This window comes from Mycothermus thermophilus (genome assembly GCF_041956435.1).
Source record: "Mycothermus thermophilus strain CBS 625.91 unplaced genomic scaffold VTJ04scaffold_4, whole genome shotgun sequence".
NCBI lineage: Eukaryota > Fungi > Ascomycota > Sordariomycetes > Sordariales > Chaetomiaceae > Mycothermus > Mycothermus thermophilus.
The window spans coordinates 2,050,628-2,071,014 of record NW_027191430.1 but is presented as its reverse complement, the minus strand read 5'-3'; the positions used below and the strand labels follow the sequence as shown (position 1 = coordinate 2,071,014).

General features: G+C 57.4%; 8 protein-coding genes across 8 annotated transcripts; 4 read left to right on the top strand and 4 right to left on the bottom strand.

Moving 5' to 3' along the window:
* Positions 1 to 161: 161 nt before the first annotated feature.
* Positions 162 to 630, bottom strand: VTJ04DRAFT_6500 (uncharacterized protein; the record flags this gene model as incomplete). The annotated part of the gene is made up of 2 exons (XM_069364727.1): positions 162 to 289; positions 375 to 630. The coding sequence occupies 2 exons, from the start codon at positions 628 to 630 to the stop codon at positions 162 to 164; spliced, it is 384 nt and encodes a 127-aa protein (XP_069218524.1).
* Positions 631 to 1,759: 1,129 nt separating this feature from the next.
* Positions 1,760 to 2,548, top strand: VTJ04DRAFT_6499 (uncharacterized protein; the record flags this gene model as incomplete). Its single annotated transcript, XM_069364724.1, has 1 exon — positions 1,760 to 2,548. The coding sequence occupies one exon, from the start codon at positions 1,760 to 1,762 to the stop codon at positions 2,546 to 2,548; it is 789 nt and encodes a 262-aa protein (XP_069218523.1).
* Positions 2,549 to 3,345: 797 nt separating this feature from the next.
* VTJ04DRAFT_6498 (uncharacterized protein) lies at positions 3,346 to 7,683 on the top strand (the record flags this gene model as incomplete). Its single annotated transcript, XM_069364723.1, has 2 exons — positions 3,346 to 7,306; positions 7,406 to 7,683. The coding sequence occupies 2 exons, from the start codon at positions 3,346 to 3,348 to the stop codon at positions 7,681 to 7,683; spliced, it is 4,239 nt and encodes a 1,412-aa protein (XP_069218522.1).
* A 397-nt stretch (positions 7,684 to 8,080) lies between these two features.
* On the top strand, positions 8,081 to 8,975 carry VTJ04DRAFT_6497 (uncharacterized protein; the record flags this gene model as incomplete). The annotated part of the gene is made up of 3 exons (XM_069364722.1): positions 8,081 to 8,663; positions 8,715 to 8,859; positions 8,924 to 8,975. 3 exons carry the CDS (start codon positions 8,081 to 8,083, stop codon positions 8,973 to 8,975), a joined length of 780 nt encoding a protein of 259 aa, XP_069218521.1.
* Positions 8,976 to 8,979: 4 nt separating this feature from the next.
* Positions 8,980 to 11,008, bottom strand: VTJ04DRAFT_6496 (uncharacterized protein; the record flags this gene model as incomplete). Its single annotated transcript, XM_069364721.1, has 3 exons — positions 8,980 to 9,879; positions 9,949 to 10,458; positions 10,775 to 11,008. 3 exons carry the CDS (start codon positions 11,006 to 11,008, stop codon positions 8,980 to 8,982), a joined length of 1,644 nt encoding a protein of 547 aa, XP_069218520.1.
* Positions 11,009 to 11,880: 872 nt separating this feature from the next.
* On the top strand, positions 11,881 to 14,119 carry VTJ04DRAFT_6495 (uncharacterized protein; the record flags this gene model as incomplete). The annotated part of the gene is made up of 2 exons (XM_069364720.1): positions 11,881 to 12,052; positions 12,105 to 14,119. The coding sequence occupies 2 exons, from the start codon at positions 11,881 to 11,883 to the stop codon at positions 14,117 to 14,119; spliced, it is 2,187 nt and encodes a 728-aa protein (XP_069218519.1).
* A 785-nt stretch (positions 14,120 to 14,904) lies between these two features.
* VTJ04DRAFT_6494 (uncharacterized protein) lies at positions 14,905 to 18,682 on the bottom strand (the record flags this gene model as incomplete). Its single annotated transcript, XM_069364719.1, has 3 exons — positions 14,905 to 17,883; positions 17,949 to 18,157; positions 18,241 to 18,682. The coding sequence occupies 3 exons, from the start codon at positions 18,680 to 18,682 to the stop codon at positions 14,905 to 14,907; spliced, it is 3,630 nt and encodes a 1,209-aa protein (XP_069218518.1).
* Positions 18,683 to 19,318: 636 nt separating this feature from the next.
* Positions 19,319 to 20,362, bottom strand: VTJ04DRAFT_6493 (uncharacterized protein; the record flags this gene model as incomplete). Its single annotated transcript, XM_069364718.1, has 1 exon — positions 19,319 to 20,362. One exon carries the CDS (start codon positions 20,360 to 20,362, stop codon positions 19,319 to 19,321), a length of 1,044 nt encoding a protein of 347 aa, XP_069218517.1.
* Positions 20,363 to 20,387: the final 25 nt, after the last annotated feature.

Sequence of the window (20,387 nt, the reverse complement as noted above, 5' to 3'; positions counted from 1 at the left end):
CCCCCCCCCCCCCAAACAACAACCAACCACAAGAAACTCGAACAATCGGACCAAAAGCAGAAACGAACTTTGAGAGGATGAATGGTGAGTCGAAGGGCCTTGAGCCGAAGACAACAGGAGGGAGGGAGGGCGCGGCTGCTGGAGGTGGAGGCGGAAGCATACTAGACCAAATCACCAAATTGGAACATGCCGGGCCACCCTAACATCGAGTCGGCTCGACGACAGAAGACCACCACACCGCACTGCGCCCAGACACAACTACACCACGATACCTGGCCTGGTTGGCCTACTACAAATCTACATCTACACTTCTTTGCCGATGCCATTTCTTTTGTTGTCTTTTTCTTGTCCTGACGCACCAAGCATCTACCTACTCAGCTTGGGGAGGGCCAGAAGGTCGGAGGATGGGCTGTGATAGGATTTGCTTTTTGCGTCTCGTTGAAAGGGAATACAGTGGAATTCAAGCCTTATCACATGGGTTGGCACTTTGGAATGGAAATGGCTTTTGGTGGGCGGATATACCTTGGTCTCGTCGGTGTAATGGTACAGGTCAGGCATGATAGAGCTGGCGGCGCCCACGGGAAAGGAACTGAACTTGGTTATTGTGCCTGTATTTCTGCATTTACCCATGGCGGAGATTGTCTGGGGGATGGTTCGCGGATCCAGAGATCCATTGTCTCCAACAATCGTTATTGAGATAAGTCACCAGAGACAGGCTTCTTGTCTTCTGAGCCCAGATGGGTTGATGCACCCATTCATGATTCTTGATGGCCTTACGCAGTTGTCATGGCTTCGAACTGCCCAACCATTCGGTCGGCTCCTGAGCCGGTGAGTCGGAATCTAACCCGCATCCCATCCCACCAGGTCTATCAGACCCGGCAAGACATGCTACCGATTGTGGAACAATAAAACACTGGCTTGTTAGTCCTGAGTGCTAGCTTCAGGAGCATTCAGACTGGTACCATTACAGGTTAATCTGGGCATGGGTTTCGGGATAGTCACAGAATTCAGGAGTAACCTGAACAATAGTTTGCTCGAGCGATCAGTGAAACCATCCATCCGAACAACATCCAGAGAGTTAAGGTTCAATGTATGAATTAAAACACAATGACTGCCAAAGAAACCTAAACGAAGTGAGTTGATAAGAACAAAGCGGTATCATGTATCCGAAGAATGGACCTGAACAATGGCGAACCATTGTCTCAGCCAACCTGGTGTGCCGTCCCAGTCCCCCAGAGTTCCCAGCTTCAAGGGGCAACCATCAACTTCTTTTCCTCTCCCAACCTGACATCCTCAAACAAAAACCTCAATTCGACTCAACCTTCCTTTGCATCTGCATCTCGAGTGCAGTCCGTCTCCGTCACCCACGCCCCGCTGGTGGCGATGGGATTTTTATTTTAATTTTCCCGAGCAACCACCCCAGCCAAAAAAGCAAAGGTGTGCGAGCCAGCAAACCCGCAAACTGTGGTCAAGCAAACGCGTCCAACCGACAACGCGTCCCGGACACGCGATTCCTCGACAAAGAAAAGGCTGCCTCGACTTCACCAGTTGTTCACGACCACCTCACCATCTTCGATCGGTTGACCAACAACACATTTCACCCTTGAACAACCAAGTCGATACCCAGTGTACTCTTCGATACCTTTTCGCATCGGCGACATCCAAGCACAGCACTCTCCACCAAATTCCAACATCCAAAACCGACCTCCCAAACCAGACCAAGAAGCCACAAAAAATCGAACAAAAAAATCAATAAAAAATGGCACCCACACCTCCCACCACCGATGAACCGCCCAAGCGCAAGCGCGGTCGTCCCCCGCTCTCCCCTTCCAAACGCAAGACCAAGCCTGGCCCCTCGGGCCGTCCGCGCGGCCGTCCCAAGGGCAGCGGCAAGAAACAACAAGCCGCAGCCGCCTCAACCACCGCCCCTACTACAACCACCACTGCAACCACCACAGCCCCATCCGGCACCCGCACCAGTGCGCGCGCCGTGGCCGCCGCAGCTGCTGCAGCTGCCAGCGCCGCCGGCGTAACCAAGCCCGTGTCCGCGGACCCCACAACCCCGCTCCGCCGCGGGCGCGGCCGGCCGCGCAAGAATCCCGTCCTGGTCGGCGGCGCACCGGCCGGGATTACGGTCGGTTCGGGCGCCAAGCGGAAGGCGAAGGAGAGGGAAGATCAGGTCATCGAGGCTGCGACAAAGGCTGCTGCTGCTGCGGGTGCGGCTAAGGTTGCTGCTGCGGTAAATGCTGCTGAGACGCCGGTGAAGAGGGGTCGCGGACGGCCCAAGGGGTCGGGGAAGAAACAGCAGCAGCAGCAGCAACAGGCGGCTTCTGCTACGAAGGTGGTGCCTGATGTGGCGAAGACGGCTGAGGAGGTGGTGACGCCTGTGAAGAGGGGTCGTGGACGGCCGAAAGGGTCGGGGAAGAAGCAGAAGGCGGCGGCGGCGGCGGCGGCGGCTGCTGCTGCTGCGGCTGCGGCGAAGGAGGAGAATAGTGATGAGGATGGTGCTGGGGAGGAAGAGGAAGAGGAGGTGATTGAGAGCGAGTAGTTTGTGGGCTGGGTGGTCGGCTGAGATAGAGTTGGTTTGGCGGGGTTCTTTGTGATCAGACGAGGCGCTGCGTCGCGGTCTGGGGACTTTTCTTTGGAAGGGGAGCTTCATGGTCGCGGATTGCTGCCTGCAGCCCGGAACAAAGTCCTTTTTCATCTAAGGGGCAAGAGGACAAGCGACGCAGGGCGTTTATGGCATTGATACCACACTGGTTGGGATGGGTACGAGGATGGTTAAGGGGTCTACTTCTCGGGGATGGGCAGGACATTGGGTTTCGGCAGCAGCAATATCACTGGGGATTCTGGGACGGGATACTGTAGGTAACTTTCCCTTAGGGGCATTGATTTCTTTTCCGTGCACTGCAACAGTCGTTGAGAGAAGTCATCATCCAAGATCAAGGCCGGTGATGGGGGTGGTGAAGGTGATGATAATTGCTTTATCCGATATGTGTATCCGTTTGTTGCATACCCATCAGCCCCTCTAGCAGCCAGACATCCCTTTTTCGCCTTGCCAAGACCATGAAGGACTGTTCTCATCAAGGCGACAAGACATCTCGGTGTGATCATCTCCTTCTGCCGTTGGCTTCAAGGGGATGCCTTGATCTCCATTTTCATATTACGTGTCAAACTGCCATGGATCGCTGTGAGCTGGCCATTTTCTGCCGGGGGTCTCTTACTGCCGAGTGAACGGCACCGACTGAAGTATCATTGAGTGGAATTGGTTTGACAGCCTTTTCGCCATCCAAACTCACTTTGATCATCAACATCTACCGATATCAACAAATCTAGTTCAAGGACATGGCGCCCAAGAAAGGCAAAAGCTCGAGTGGCACCTCGACGCCAACTCCGGCTCAATCCCAGGCCAAGTCCGGCTCTGCCAAAAAGGACTCCAAGAAGTCATCGACCCCTTCTGACACCGACTTCATCGTCTTCACCAACTCCAACAAGGACAAAGACTCAAAAGGCCGCCGGGGCGGGCCCTCATCGGCCAACAACAGCAACAACAACAATGCTCAAGGATCCACGGATGGTCAAGACGGACCGCCCCGTCCGACAGTCCGCCAGATCATCGGCGGCGCCTCGTGGACGGGGAAGTTGCCTGTGAACCTCCTGTCTGAGCACTGTCAGAAACAAAAATGGGAGAAGCCAGAGTACAACACCATCAAGACCAAGGAGGGCTTCTCGGTCTTTGTCAGCTTGTCCTGCAAGAATCCAAAGACCGGAGAGACCACAAAACTGCCGCCATTCAAACTACCTCCGAGCCATGCCCATCTGGCCTACAAGCCCACTGCCCTCGAGGCCAAACATTTCGCCGCCACCTATGCTTTGTACCGTGTGTGCAGCATGAAGAACCTCCACCTCACCCTGCCACCTGACTACAAGGCCCTGTGGAAGGACTTTGAGGCCTTGAAGAAGCAGGACGTCAAAGAGGGCCGCGGTTGGATGTACGAAGCCGACCCCTTTCAGGCGGCTCGGGAGCGCGAGGCCGCCAAAGCCGCCGCTGAAAAGAAGAAGGAGGAAGCTCGTGCCCAGGCCGCTAAAGAGAAGGCTGCCGAGGCCAACCAGCCAGGCCTCGCCCTTCGGCCCGGCGGGAGTGGCTCTTCGGCCCTCATGCGCGGCTGGGCTACCGTGCCCAAGATCGAGATGGGGAACAAGACGCGGTCGCAGCTGGAGGACCTGCTCCGCAAAGAGGTTGTCTGGAACGCACACGGCTTGGTTATTCCGGACAAGGAGAAGGCTGCTATCGTCAACGAGTTCAAGGACCTCGGCTTCCGCCCGAGCCATGTCCAGGAAGCGGTTGACGTGTGCAAGGACCGTGAGGAGGCGCTCGAGTGGCTGCTCGTGCATATCCCTGAGGACGACCTTCCTCGCTGGGCGCTCCCCGAACGGTACACGGCTGGCGTCACTGTCGCTGCCACGGATCTACGTCGGGAGGGAGCTATCAAGCGGCTCGCTGAGTCAGGTTACTCCATCGATTTGTGCCGGAAGATCCTTGATGCCAACGGTGGCGACGAAGGCAAAGCCGCCGAGGCTTTGCAGAAACTGCTCGTAGAGAGCGGGATGAGCGCTGACTCCAAAGATGCCTCCCAGTCGGAGGAGGTCGACTCGTGGAGGAGCCCGGATGAGTGCTGGGAAGAGGAGATGGCAGCCATCGAGGCCAGCTTCGGCGACAAGTTCTCTCGCGTGTCCGACAACGTGTTCCAGGTCCGTCTTGAGTCTGTGGTCAATGGGACCAACACCGATGTCGAGACGTACCTACAGTTCCGCAAGACGCCACGCTACCCATTTCAGGTTGTCCTGTCCATCTCGGCACCACTTCCCGCATACATCAAGCTGAGCATCATCAAGAAAGCGCTCGCGTATGCACATGAATCGCTGCAGGGCGAGGAGTCTAAGATTTATTACTTGATCAGTTGGGTACAGGAAAACATCAACGACATTATCGAGCACCCTGGCGCCCTGCGCGAAGTGTCGGCTGTGTCATCGGCTGCGTCGGAAGAACCGGCAGTTGCTGCCCGCGCTGCACGCCGGCCTCGCAGGAGGAATCCCAAACCCATCAACTGGACTCCGAACCCGAGAAGCAAAGAGGAGTGGATGGCCCGGATCCAGGCGCCGAGCTATAAGAAGATGCTCTCGCAGCGAGAGCGGCTTCCGGCCTGGCAGGTCCGGGACCGGCTCGTCCAGATCGTTGCCGAAAACCAGGTCACCATCATCTCGGGTGAGACGGGCTCTGGCAAGTCGACTCAGTCGGTACAGTTTGTCTTGGACGACCTGTACAACCGCGGGCTGGGAGGCAGTGCCAACATCATCGTGACCCAGCCTCGTCGTATTTCGGCGCTCGGCCTGGCCGACCGCGTCGCCGAGGAGCGTTGCGTTCAGGTCGGCCAGGAAGTTGGCTACAGCATTCGCGGAGAGTCCAAGACCTCGCCTGACACAAAGATCACCTTCGTTACTACGGGTGTGCTGCTCCGGCGTCTCCAGACCTCTGGTGGACGAGCCGAGGATGTGGTGGCCTCGTTGGCCGACGTCAGCCATATTGTCGTCGACGAAGTTCACGAGCGCAGCTTGGACACCGACTTCTTGCTGAGCATCATCCGCGACGTGCTCTATGAGCGGCGCGACTTGAAGCTCATCCTCATGAGCGCCACCCTCGACGCTGCTTCGTTCCGCGACTACTTCACGGCGGATCGGGATGACATTACGGTCGGGATGGTGGAAATCTCGGGCCGCACATACCCCGTGCAGGATTACTACCTCGACGACGTGATCCGCATGACAGGCTTCAGCGTCGGCAACCGCTACGATAGCTACGATGACGGGGCCAGCACGCCCGTTGGTGGAGAGTCGGCCGACCCCGTCAACAAGACCATCATGAAGCTGGGCACTCGCATCAACTATGACCTGCTCGTCGAGACGGTCAAGAGCATTGACCACGATTTGTCGTCGACCCAAAAAGCCGGTGGTGTTCTGGTCTTCCTGCCCGGTGTCGCGGAAATCAACCGCGCCTGCAATGCTCTACGCTCGGTCCCTTCGCTCCACGTCCTCCCTCTCCATGCATCTCTAGAGACGCGCGAACAACGCCGCGTCTTCGCTCCGCCACCGCCGGGGAAGAGAAAGGTCGTGGTGGCCACCAACGTGGCCGAGACATCCATCACCATCGACGACATCGTCGCCGTCGTCGACAGCGGCCGCGTCAAAGAGACGTCCTTCGACCCCGCAAACAACATGCGCAAGCTAGAAGAAACCTGGGCATCCCGAGCGGCCTGCAAGCAGCGCCGCGGTCGTGCTGGTCGCGTCCAAGCCGGCAAGTGCTACAAACTCTACACGCGGAACCTCGAGAACCAAATGGCCGAGCGGCCCGAGCCCGAGATCCGTCGTGTACCGCTCGAGCAGCTCTGTCTCGCCGTGCGCGCCATGGGCATCCGCGACGTCGGGCGCTTCCTCTCGCGCGCACCAACGCCGCCCGAGGCCACTGCCGTCGAGGGCGCCATGAACATGCTGCGGCGCATGGGCGCGCTGGACGGCGACGAGCTGACGGCGCTGGGCACGCAGCTCGCCATGATCCCCGCCGACTTGCGTTGCGGCAAGCTCATGGTCTACGGCGCCATCTTTGGCTGCCTCGACAGCTGCGTCACCATCGCCGCCATCCTGAGCACCCGCAGCCCGTTCCTGTCGCCGCCCGACCGCCGCGACGAGGCCAAGCAGGCCCGCATGCGCTTCGCCCGCGCCGCCGGCAACGGCGGCAGCGACGGCGACCTCCTCACGGACCTCCGCGCGTACCAGGAGTGGGACGCCATGATGGCCGACCACGGCATCCCGCAGCGCCGCGTGCGCCAGTGGTGCGACGAAAACTTCTTATCGTTCCCCGCGCTGTCGGATATCGCCTCGACCAGGTCGCAGTATTACTCGTCGTTGGCAGAAATCGGCATCTATCCGCCTTCTTCCGACCAGCCACAACAACAACAGCAACAACAAACCGCCTCGCCCGCGCTCCTGCGCGCCCTCACGGCCTCGGCCTTCAACCCGCAAATCTGCCGCATCCAGTTCCCCGACAAGAAATTCGCCACGTCCGTGTCCGGTGCCGTCGAGCTCGACCCGGAGGCGCGCACCATCAAGTACTTCTCCCAAGACCACGGGCGCGTCTTCATCCACCCGTCCAGCACGCTCTTTGACTGCCAGTCGTTCCCGGGCAACGCGGCGTATTTGTCCTACTTCACCATGATGGCGACGAGCAAGGTTTTTATTCGGGATTTGACGCGTACGTTTTCTTCTCCCCCCCTCCTCCGTCCTCCCTCCACCTCTCTCCCCAACTAAGGTGTTTGTTCAAACTAACCGGCATGGTTGTTGATATTGATAGCATTCAACGCCTACACCCTCCTCCTCTTCGCCGGCTCCATCGCCCTCGACACCCAAGGGCGCGGGCTCGTCGTCGACGGCTGGCTGCGGCTGCGCGGGTGGGCGCGCATCGGCGTGCTCGTCTCGCGTCTGAGGGGGGTGATTGATCGGCTGATTGAGCGGCGGATCGGTGGCCCCGACTCCTCCTCTGCGGGTTCGGCGAATGGTGGTGGCGATTCGGCCCAGGAGGTTATTCGGATGGTAACGAGGTTGGTGGAATTGGACGGGATGGACGCTTGATTGAAGAACGAAAAAAGTTCTGTTGGGACAGCTTGGAAGGGTTTAAAGAGGAAACTAACCCATGGGTCGTGGTGATGGCGATACATACTCAGGCTTAAGGAGGACACAGTGAAGAAGTTGAGGTTCCGACCGGATTTCGATAGGATGGGATAGGCAGGGATGAGGAATGATGCATCAAGATGATACACCGTATAGACAATAGAAGACTGTTGTAAATAGCATCATGCTGAACGCGAAAACTCTCGGAGTGAGATGTGTCGGGCGATGGCATGGTCTTCCATTTACAAGAACATGGACGACTCACATATCGACAAGCACACAGTCCTGAATACTCACTCAACATGACCCACACAGCATATCCCACACGCAAGCATCACAATCATATACAACAACAAACATGTCGCTTCATTTGTTACCGAGCCCTAGTTTTCAAAGCAACCAGCAGCCCTTCGCCGATGTGCAACACCCGGTCGTACATCAAATTTCCTACACTTCCCGTCACAGGTTCCCTCCCACACGAACCCACAAAACAAAACCATCGCCAACCACTTGGTGGCGATGGGGGGCGGGGAGGAAGGATCCAAAGACAATCCATGACTCAATTTCCGTCCTGCGGCTCATCGCGTTTCCCCGTCCTCATTGTGGCCGAGGCACTACCAGCGACCTGAGGTGTCCCGGGTGCGATGCTCCCCCTCCTGTACCCCATTTTTCGAAGGGGGGCTGGGGTAAGGGGAGAAGAGGAGGTTCCCGTCTCTGTGAACGAGTGACCACCTCGCCGCCCGAAATTCCTGGGCCACCCGGCGCGAGGGGTTGCTCACGCTGTCCCAGTTCGGTTAAAAATTTCCAAGAGGGTTGGAGCTATCAAGCTACCATTCAGACCCTCGATCTGCGCTGCTTTCAGGAACGCATCCATCCAGTGTTTCTCTCTCCTCAGGCTGGAGCTATCAAGCTACCAAAGGACCTGGTATCATCTCCCTCTAGTGTGATTTCGTGGGTTGTCGACTAAAACAAATTAAGGGCTTTGGACGTAGTGGTGCTGGGGAAGGGATGGGTGCGTAGGGGGGTGTTGTGTCTTAAACTGTCGGGGATAAGGGATGGGAGTGACAACTGGGAGGGCGGGCGATGGCGGCGGCTTGCGAGCCCAGAAAAGGCAAAGACGCGGCGTAGAATTATGCCGTCATGAAGGGCCCTAAGACGTCACCCAACATGATTCTTGCCCAATCGTGGACACACTTTTCAGCCAACCTCAATCGCACGGCTCGGCGGCTGGACAGTATTGGTCTGCCCGGTGACCATTTACATATCCATCGACTCGGCACCGTTGGCGCCAAAGGTGAAACCGCCCGGCTGGCCGTTCGCCGAGCCGAGACCAAACTGGTTCTGAGCAGCCTGGCCCATCGCGTCGTCGGCATTCTCGTCCTCATCAGAGAAGTACCTCTCGATGATGTTGTAGGCCTTCATGTAAATCTCCTCGTTTGCGTTGGTCTGGCAGTCGTGAATCTTCTCCATGCCACCGCACTCCTCGATGAAGAGGGCATATTGGTTGATGGCGCCCTCGCCGGCCGCCTGCCTATCAAGCTCGCCGACCTTGAGAATGTTCTCGAGACCGTCAAGGGCGACCTGGATGATCTTGTTGTCAGGGCAAGCGAGCAGGTCGCACAGCGGCTTGATGCAGCCCTGGCTGACAAGGTAGCGGATCTGGTCAGGCTTCTGCAGACCACCCGAGGTGGCGTTGCTAATGGCCCAGCAAGCCTCCTTGCGGGTCTTGAGGTCGCCGTTCTGGAGCAGGTGGATCAGAGGAGGAATAATGTTGGCATCAATGACAGCCTGGATTTGAGCCGAATTGCCAGCCGTGATGTTGGAAATGGTCCAGCAAGCCTCCTTGCGAATGCCATCCTTGTTGCTGCTCAGGAGAGCGAGCAGGCAGGGAAGGGCACCACAGTTGATGATGACCTGAGTTTGGACGTCGTCTCCCGTGACAATGTTGCCGACGGAGCGGAGGGCGGGGGTCTGGACGGATGTCGAGGCATGCATCAGCAGCTCAACAAGGCGGCGGGGGATACCGGCCTCGATGACGGCCTGAATCTTATCGTTGGAGCCATCCGACAAGTACGAAATGGCCCAGCAGGCATCGATCAGAACCTCGTCATCCAGCGAGTAAATGAGCTTAGCAAGGACGGGGAGGGCGGGGGAAATCTGTGTAGGAGCGCATTAGCAATCACGTGATTTTAGATGGAGGGAGAGGAGAGAAGCCAAGTAACTCACCGTCTGCCAGTCAGGTTGCGGTGTCTTGCCGCGGCAGAAGTTGCTAAGGGTCCAGGTGGCATTGCGGAGCATGCTCAACTTCCGGCTATCACCGAGAAGGTTAAGCAGCGGGCGGAGGGCACCACAGCTGAGGACGTAGTCACGGCACTGAGGGCTGTCGCCGGCAATGTTGCCGAGAGCCCACACGGCCTGCTCGCGGACATCGGGCTCGGGGCTGCTGAGGAGCTCAACGAAGATGGGAACGGCACCAGCTTCGATGACGACCTGGGTCTGGGAAGCGGAACCCGAAGCAATGTTGGTGAGGGCCCAGGCGGCTTCGAATTGGACGAGAGTATGAGGAGAGCGGAGGAACTCGACAAAGCGGCTCACGACGCCGGTCTTGATGACTTCCTCGATGGGCGGGTTGCGCTCCTTGCTAAGCAACTTCCGGAACTTGGTGGTAGCCTGGATTTGCTGGTCGATCTGATCTGAGAAGACGCCGGCGACCATGGCAGGGAGCTCATCGTTGAGCTGTGCGCGTCGAGTTAGTAACGGACATGGTATGACAAGAGAGCGGGGTAGAAATGGTATTTCATGATGCAAGAATATCTTGCACAATATAGCCACGTCAAGGCGCAGGTTGTGCGTCGGTGATGGCAGCAGAGGGTGATGATGCTCGTCCTGTTTCGCTTTTGCCTCGTCTCACGGACGACACAACGGTGTGGCCACAGCGACTCGGCGGGGTACAGTGCACGGCAAGTGGGGTGGATGCTGCAACTCGCAGCAACGCGGGGCGTGAAGGGGGATGATGGGAAGGGACAGAAGACAAAGAAATATAATGACGAACCTGAGTCTCGCTGGGCGGGTTCTCATCATCGCTGTCTGGAGCGGCACCCAGAGACGCGCCGGGCCGGTTCTCGCCAGTGCCAATACCGCGGCGTTTGGCCAAGTTCTCCTCGCGTTTCGCCTTGCGGATCTCGACCTGCTGCTCTTCGCGACGACGGCGGAGCTCCTCAGGCTTGAAGGTGCTCTTCGCCTTGAACTGGGTGCGGCGGTGCTCGGGAATGTAGCGTTCGGCCATGGTTGTGATGGTTTTTGTTGTCGCTGGATGGATGGGTTGGAGAGAGGACGAGGGAGAGGAATGTTTTGAGTCGCGGGGGAAGAGGCGAGAGAGTGGAGGCAAGGGGCCGAAGGGTCGGGAAATCCACCGCTGGTTGCCTCTGGTATTTATTTGTAGGAATTATGGGACGGGGTAAGAGGACGGCGGACGAGGTGTGGCCGCAACAAGACAAGAAAAAAGTCGTCTGCGGTTGTACAAGAGCTTTTTGGGTTGGCAGAGTCGTGTCAAAGAGGAAAGGTAATGACGATGGGAAAGATTGAGGGGTTGCTGGGGGAGACGGAAGAGAGATTTGTTAGGTTGCTTGTTTTGGGTGGGAACAGTGGGAACAATGAAGAAGAGAGAAAGAATTTTGTAGTTAGCGGGGGAGGAGTCTCCTGTCTTGGGGGTTCGAGATGCAGAAAAGCTGAACACAAAGCGAGGGGCCAGAATGGATCCAGTCTTGTTGGCTTGCCCCTTCTGTTGCGTGTCTGGCGAAGCATGTCTTGGGCCCCACCTTTGATCAAGGACGAGTAAAAAGTGGGATGAATGCCTGCACAGTCACGTGCATCTATAGGAGGAAGCAGGCATGAGCAGGCAGGAGCTGCGTGCACGGACCACCACAGGGTTGGGGGATGTCAGGCTCCGCAACCTGCGGGTCCAGGGTGCTTGCAGGTGTAAATGGGATTCACGCTGCGACGCGTTTGGATCGCGTCCAACAAAGACCAAAAAGAACAACCGCCGGTTCAGACATGCACCAACCTCAACCACAGTAAACAAAAGACCTCCATGCCGGAAACTGAAATCCAGTGGCTTCAGACTTACTATGTGATTTTTTTTCTTCCGTGTGACCAGCCATGCCCTCTTGGGAACCACGAAGCAGTGTGGGAGATGCTGCACCGCCGCCCCTCCCACCTCGATTCACCACCATCAAAGACATCCTGGATGGTGACATCAAGGCAGGCAGCTTTGTCAATGTTATTGGCGTTGTAAAAGAATGTCAACTGCCCGTTGCAACAGCCGGGAAAGGTATGTCAACCAAACTCTGACAGTCATGTTCAATGTGTCTAATCCATGCCAGACCATAAATCTACCCTGACACTGCTCGATTGTTCTACCCAGGATGAAGGTGGCCGGAGCCTCGATGCCCATATCTTTCGTCCTCTGGCTTCCATGCCTCAGGTTAGCTTGGGAGACGTAGTTCTTTTCTGGCAAGTCAGAATCCAGGTCCGCGGCTCCCGGTCTCTCATCACCCACTATTCCACAGCCATCCGAGTCTACCGCGCAGCTCTCATCCCAAAGGCCCCTGCCTCGCCACACACTGCTCTCACTGAATTGGACCATAGCAAACATGTCCCCTCCAGTGAGGAAAATGCTTATGTTTCCTATCTGTATCACCACATCGACAAGGCTGCGCTTCCGGACGAACACGAGTTTCAGCAAAAAGCACAGGCGTCCCTGAATAAGAAGTCGAAATTCAGTCTGCTCAAGGATGTCCGAGACGGCGGGTTCTATGACTTAGTTGTCCGGGTCGCCCGCCCCCCCTTTGCCCGATATTCCGGGGCCGTAACGTTGTATGTCACGGATTACACGGAGAACCCACACTTCCACAACCATGTTTTTGAAGACGGCGATCCATATGGCTATACATCAGGCAATGTCGACACTGACAAGGCAGAGTGGGTTGGGCCTTATGGGCAAATGTCACTCCAAGTCACTTGTTTTGACCCACATTCATATTACATCGAACAACATGTGGGAGCTGGTGACTGGGTAGCCCTTCGAAACGTCCAGATCAAATATGGACGAGATAATAGGTTTCTGGAGGGCTTCATGCGGGCATCACTTAATTACACCACACGGGTTAACGTCCATCTCATCAAACTCGATGAGCCGGCTGATCATGAACGCCCGTTGAAGGAGGCCATCCGACGCTGGCGGGACTACGACATCAGGAAACAGAAACAGCTCAAGGAGTTGAACGCTGCCAAAGAAGCAGGAGAGAAGCGGAGAGAGTCACTGGCTGCTGGGGAGAAGCGTAAAGAGTCACCAATCCCTGAGCAAGAACAGTCCCGACTCAATGCCAAAGAGCGCCGGAAAGCCAAACGAGCAAAGCGACAACAAGAGGCAGCAGCAGCAGCAGCAGCAACGACAACAACAACCGCAAAGGAACCGACTTCAGAGCAACAGCCCTCCACCAACGACCCTCCGTCGCTCGACTTAAACCCCCACATCATCTGCGAAACGCACAAAACCCCCTTCTCTCTCATCTCATCCATCCTCCGCCCCTCCCTCCACCCAACCACCAACCAACCCCTCCCCTTCACCTGCTCCAAACACCGAGTCCGCGTCCGTGTCGTCGACTTCTTTCCCCACGACCTCACCAACTTTGCTTGCTCCCGTGTGCTGAGGGACTGGGACGTCCTCTCCGACAACGACGAGCTCAGCGACCTCAGCGACTCCGCATCATCTACCCACTCCACCAAGTCCTTCTCCGCCTTCAACACTCAAGTACCTCCAAGAGATAGCGGCAAAAAGGTTTGGGAATGGCGCTTCGCCCTCCTCCTCGAAGACGCCGACCCCTCCGCCGCCGCCCCGTCACCCAAGCGCCTCTGGGCGCTGGTCGATAACATCGAAGGCCAGTGCCTCACGGGCCTGGACGCGACCGACCTGCGCCGCGATCCCCACACCCTGGCCCAGCTGCGCCAGAAGATGGCTACGCTGTGGGGGAATCTGGAAGAGGTCAAGACCCAGGCGCGGGCAGAACAGGTAGCGAAAAGGGATCACTGGCGGAAGGAAAAGGAGGAGAGGAAGAAACAACAACAGCAGCAGCTTGCCGCTGACAACAAGGGATTGTCGTCCAAGGGCAGGCTGCCGAAACCGCCTGTGGAAAGCTCCGATGTCTCGGAAGAAGAAGAGGAGGAAGAGGAGGAGGAGGGGGGAGAGGGAACCACCTGCCGCTTTGACCCGGCCAAGGTCTCGAATATGCCGTTTGCATGCTACATCAGGGAGTACGGCGTCCGCGGGAAGGATGCGGAAGGAAACGGGACGTGGGTGAGGTGCTTTGGCTTGTTTGGGACCAAGATTTGTTCTTGATTTCCCAGAGGATTCTGTCATTTGTTTATTTGTATTGTTAGCTGGGTGCTAGAACGGACTGGGGTGTGGATGACGAACTAGGGTATACTTTAGAACTCGGCTGTGGAGTGAAACGGATTGTTTATTGCTGGGGTATAATGGAGTATGGTTCGTGGATACGGGATGGAATTTGAAGAATTCGGGAGGGCAGTGTCAATACTCTACCAACTGTGATGGTCAGGTATTTATTCTTCAACACGATGGAGGATGTAAAATAGTAGTGATAGGCAACTCAGGAAACCCAACGGTAGCATGAGGCTTCCTGGAAGGAATCAAATGTTGTGTATGGCCTTTGATTACTTAACACCATCATTTCCATCCATCCGGCGAACATCAAGACCGTAGCAGACTCCTTGATACAAGCAGGAAACGCCGTCAACCTCTAGGTTAACCACAACGCCCGCTGCTCATCATAAAACCTCTACATGAGCCATCCGACCTTTGATGATTGAAACGCAAGCCATCAATGGGGATTGGGATATCGAGCGAGGAGGCGTCAAGCAAAGCAAACAAAAAGACAGCGTTATATCATACGCGACGAAAGCAAAACCTGGAAAAAATAACGAAGCAGTCCCAGACTCCCTCCCTACTTCTCGTGTCTGCAATCCCATCTCTGGCCCAAATAATACAGACGCCCAAGCAACATCAGCCAGAAGAATAGAATGGAATAAACCCCACCCAACATAAGCCATATAGAACCCACCCTCTCGCCTCTCCATCACTTCATCACCACAACAAACTCAACTTCAATCGCCGCCTCCTTCATTCTCATCATCTTCACCACCGCCGCCGCGGTCCCCTTCCCCATCCGACCCATCCTGCTGCTCCTCCTCCACATCCTCAATATCCTCCACCTCAGACAAGTCCGACCCCGACTCCTCATCATCACTAATTACCCTCTCCGCGCTAAGCGCGGTCTTCTTCCCTCCCTTGCCAGCCGTCGCCGCCCTCGCCGAAGCAGCAGCAGCGCCCCCCTTGGCAGGAGGAGCACCCTTCTTCTTCGCACCGCCACCATCTCTCCTCCCCGGCGCAGCGGCCGCCGCCTCCTCCTCTGCATGCGCAGCCAACCTCTCCCTCAGTTTACCCTCATCAAGATACGCAAGCGTCTCTTTGAGGTTATTCCCCAGCCGGCTCTGGTTCCGCAGCAGCCGCCTGCGAATCTTGCCGCCCTGCGGCGGCTCGAGCATGCCGGCCAGGATCGCCAGGACCATTTTGCCCGCGAGCTCGCACATGACGCGCTCCAGCTTGAGCTGCTTGCGCGCCCGCTCGAGCGGCGACAGGGCCGCGTCGGCGGCCGCGCCCTCCTCGTCCTCGTCCTCCTCCGCTTCGGCGTCTTCGTCGTCGTCCGACAGCGGTTGGGCGGCGTCGTCGGGGTTTTGATCTGCGGCATTGTCGCGGTGCCCGGGCTCTTTCAGAGCGCGCTTGATGATGCGCGCATACGCGCGCTCCGCGGCGTTGTAGATATCGATGAGTTCGCTCGTGAGGGCCTGTTGGATGGGTTCATAGAGGGGTTCGAAGTGGGGATAGTTGGCTCCGGGCTGGTGCTTGACGCCCTCGCGGAGGGAGGCGAAGGTGACGTGCAGGTCGCAAAGGGCGCCGGTCGAGAAAACGCGGAGATCGTCGTTTGTGCCGCGCGAGGAGAGGGTCCACATCAGGTTGGTGATGAAGGCCGTGCGGCGGGTAGTAAGGCGGAGGACGGTGTTGGAGGAGATGACTGCGGAGGACTGCACGAGGTTAAGCAGAGCGCGCACGCTCCACATGAAGTAGTAGTTGCATGCTTGAATGGCGTACGAGACGGCTTCGTCTTCGAGGTCGTCCAGCGTCTCGTCGACGTGGTCCAGCTTGCCGCGGTGGACAATGCGAATGAGGAGCTCGATGACGGGGGCTGTTGAATCCTCCACCTGGCCGTCGGCGTCGAATGCATCCACACAGCTGCTGATGCCGGCAAGCTTGCTGATCTTGAGGATGATGTTCCCCAACTGGTCAATGGAACTCACATCCATGTTTCCGCGGGTGCTGAGGTCGTACGTCTTGTCGAAGTGGCGAAGTGCATTGATCACCGTATCCCGCAGTTCGGCGATCTTGTTGTTTGTCATCTCCTCCAGCTCGTCATACTTGCGCCCATGCAGGAGAGCTCTTGAGGCTTCTTGAACAACGGCCCCGTCGACGTGCCGATCGAACTGCGTGCAAACTTCGTCCAGGAGGCGTCCGTAGGTCGTCGAATCCTGGCGGAGCTGCTGGAAGATGTCTAGAGGTAACGAGTGCTCCAACCGCAGCACGGTAACCGCTGTGGTGGCATCCGCACCATACTTGTTGAGCAGCCGAGGAATGATGGTGGCCAGGTGAACCACTGATTCCTCAACGCCATCTGTGCCATCCCGTTTCCTCTTACTCCTGTCGCTTTCCGATGCAGAAGCCAAGCTCAGGCGGACTGCAGCCTCGAGAACTTCAAGGAGCACCGCTTCCTCCTTGCCTTCTGGCGCGATCGCGCTTTTGAGCGCGGCACCACTCGATCCGCGCTTGCTCGAGGACTTCGACTTGGTGCTTGTGGTATGGTCGTACAAGAGGTAGCCGGACAGGAGTTCCCAGTTCCGAATTTGATCAATCTTCTCATACAATACCTGGGCAGCGAGGGATAGCCGTGTTTCAGGGGGAGCCGCATTCACCGTCTCGGTGGCGACATCCAAACGAACAATCGGCAGGGTCGGGAACTCTTCCTCGATGCGAGCATCGTAGGCTGCCAACAGCTCGCCAAGGCACTTTATGCTGATCCAGTCGCGGCGCGGAGAGAAGTAGTCGTCATCAACATCATTATCGTCACCAAACAACTCGTCGACCGCGTCGGTGCCACCCATCTCCTCAACCTTGGTCTCGATCAGGTCGTTGACGCAGCCGGCGAAGAAGTCAACAACGGCTCTCCGCACACGGAGTTCATTGTCAAAAACAAGCATGCCGATCTCGTCAATCTCATCGGGCTCGAGCATGCCCGATTCCTTGAGAATCTGAATGACAGCAATAGCAGCCACGCGGACGCCGACATCAGCATCACGAGTTGCGATTTCAACCAAGCGCGGGCGGAAGCGGTCAATGAAATGACCGAGCTTCTCAGCGTCGCGCTTCAGGATGCGGGCAAGTTGCTTGAGCACCTCATGACGGGTTTGAGGCGAGATATCAGAGAGCATCCAACCGAGGTACCGAAGATACTCGGGCTCCATGAAGAAAGTCGGCAGCAGCCAGATCCATGTTCCGAGGGCTTCGACGCACTCGGTCCGGATCTTGGGGTCGATGTCGCGATACCGGTGCACAAACACAGTCTCGAAAAAGTCGGTGATATGTTCCTGGCAAATCTGGCGGTTCTGCTCGGCCTCCTTCAGGTTCTTCTGGATGGCGACCAGGCGTTCCTTGTTCTTGCCCTTGCGGGCCTTTTCGGCATCGAGTTGCTGGCTCGTCTTGGTGACGCGCTCGTCGAGCTTCTTGGCCACCTCTACCAGGGCGACTTCCATGGCGAGGGCGACCGTGGTTGCGGTATGGCGGAACGGGCGGAGGGTGGACGACGACATGGATGCCACCCACCGCGCAATGTTCTCCATCAAGGCGCTATCCTTGTACAAGACATCGCTGTCGTGGAGCACGTTCACCAGGGACCTGAAGAAGCCGACAAGCAGGTCGCGGAAGGACTTGGTTGTCCTGCCCTTCGAAATGAGCGGATACTCAGTGATGCCCTCCTGTAAACGACACGGGTTAGCCGCAATGCGACGTGATGCCAGGCGCGGTACTTCGGCCAACGCACCTCGGTATACACATTCTGGAGGTCTGCCAGTCGATTGGAGCAATTTTCGGGATCTCGGATGTCGTCTTGGGTCACTTGCTGGTCGCACCCGGCGGCCAGGAGGATGCAGTTCACGAGGTCGGTCACGGCAGCTGTGTCGTCGGCGCGGTACCGGTGATACCAATCGGTAGCAACCTTATCGGACGAGTCGCCAGAGGTAAAAACATCGGCTGCATTGTCATTGTTAGCATATGGCGTCATGAATGGCCAAAGCCATGACAGAAAAATAAGACCACGTTGGACAGCAACATACCATACAACCCAGACGCCTCTCCGTGAGCGAGAGCGATGCGGGCGGTTTTCTTTGGCCGACTTGGTAACTGAGCAGTATGGACCCCCTCGCCAGTGGGCGCATTGCCATTCACCTTTGGCTTCTTTGCCGCAGGTTTCCTGGACTTGGCTGCCTGGGATGCCGATTTCTTCTTGGAGCCGCGGCGGGGTTCCTCGACGTCCGAATCCCCATCATCATCAGCGGCATCGTCGGCGCCGTCGTCGGACTCGCTCACATCATCGGCCTCGTCGTGCGACTCGTCGTCGGCGGCTTGGTCGTCGCCTTCGGTCGGTCTCTTGCGCTTGGTGGCTTGCGGCGCATCGGCAGTATAGCGGGCGGGTGGTTTCGAGACGCGTCCAGAGCGACGCGCCGCCGACGCTGAGGGAGCGGGCGAGGTCGCAGATTGAGTGTCTGATGTCTCCATCGGTGGCTTTGTCGCGTGAATAAGTGCGAGTATGGATGGGAGTTACATTTAGAGGGGCGCAGGTGGGGGAGTTGGGAAGACGAGGTCGGTCGAACGGCCGCTTTCTTTTTTTCCTGACGATGCGATTGACGCGTCGAAAACGGAGTTTGGATGGGCCCAAGAATCACCAGACTCTGGTACCTGATTGTGGACGGGGTGGGACGGTACGATACGGTAATTTACACCAATGTGACAATGGCCCCACTTCTCTGCTGTGGGAGGGGTGATGCAGTGGGGGGCAGGGGCGTCCGTCAACCTCAAACCTGCCTTTTGCTTGGAACAATGCATTGTTTCGAAAAATGAATTAAGCTGATGATGGGTTCCGGGAACATGGAGCAATACCGTGAATCATGCCTCATTTACCTATATATAAGGCACGTGCCAGACGTAGGTTGCAATCCTTGGATCTCACACGCTCTCACATCTCAGGGTGTAGTGATGAATATACGGATTCTCATATCCACACTTCAGGTAGTTGTCCTGGACTTGATGGCCACCAAGGTGGAGATAGATGAAGGAGTCATGTCCTATGAAGCCAGTGTTGAAGGACGTCCAAGATCGTGGCACACCAGCCTGGCGAGAGTAGTTATTAGGTTGTCACCTCACACATAGCAGCGCCTGCTGACCAAAATGCTGAGCAATGCTGCCCTCCTCCACCAGCATTGACCTGATCCAAGAGCGGGCATCCTCGAACTCAGGAGCCCCGAACTTGACCACCACACACCCCCTCACGTTGGCCGCTGTCCAGAGGACCCGGCACTCCTTCTCCATTTGCAGTCGCTCGGCCCGCCACTCTTCCCGCGGCGACAGCGTCTCCTGCTTCGTGCGCTTGACCTCAGCTTCCGTCCTCCAGTCCCGCGCCCCGAGCCGGGGAAGTGCTGTAAACTCGGCGAGGAAAAAGTCACCCAACGCCTTCACCAGCGGGCCACGTAATACAAGCGTCCCTGTGACGCCCAAGCCGTGCATCGACTCACGCAGCGTCGGAAGCTGAGGGTGCGCGCGGCGGCTGTCGAGCACGACCGAGTCCCGGACGAGCAGTCGGTCTCCCTTCCGGACAACGCCAGGTCCGTACTCCGTCTTGTCCTTCTCCTTCCTCTCCTCCCCATTCTCCTCCGTTGACAGCCAAACCTCGTTCCGTCCGGTCCATCGCAGAAAGCTCCAGTCTTCCCCGAATGCGCGCCGGCCTTGAGTGACCCAGTCCAACAAACAGAGCGACGCGCCCCTCGCCAAGCGGAACATCTGAACCTGCTCATACACGCTGTCGGCAAACGGCTGGACCGGATCCGGCAAGAGACAGAGCCCGGCTCCTGAGGCAATGTCAACCCGCATCAGCTGGCGGGTGACCACGTCGGGACTCGGCGATTTGAAGATCTTGGTATGGCCCTGGGTGGCCAGACTCAGGCGGGCACCGGCCCGAACCTCGATTGCCAGGCTGACACGGTCACCGCCGACGAGCCCGCCGCCGTAGGTGAGCAGGAACACAAGAGCGCTCGTAGTGTCTGGGGGTCGCATCGCCGTGATGAGCTTGAGAGGGTACTGGAAGGTCATGGCCTCGAGCCCGGAGATGCCGGAGGGAAGGAGGGTGGCCACGATGAGCCCCTCCCCGCCAACCGACGAGGATTTGGGGAACGGCGAGGTCATGGCCTAGTTAGGTTTGTTGTCACCT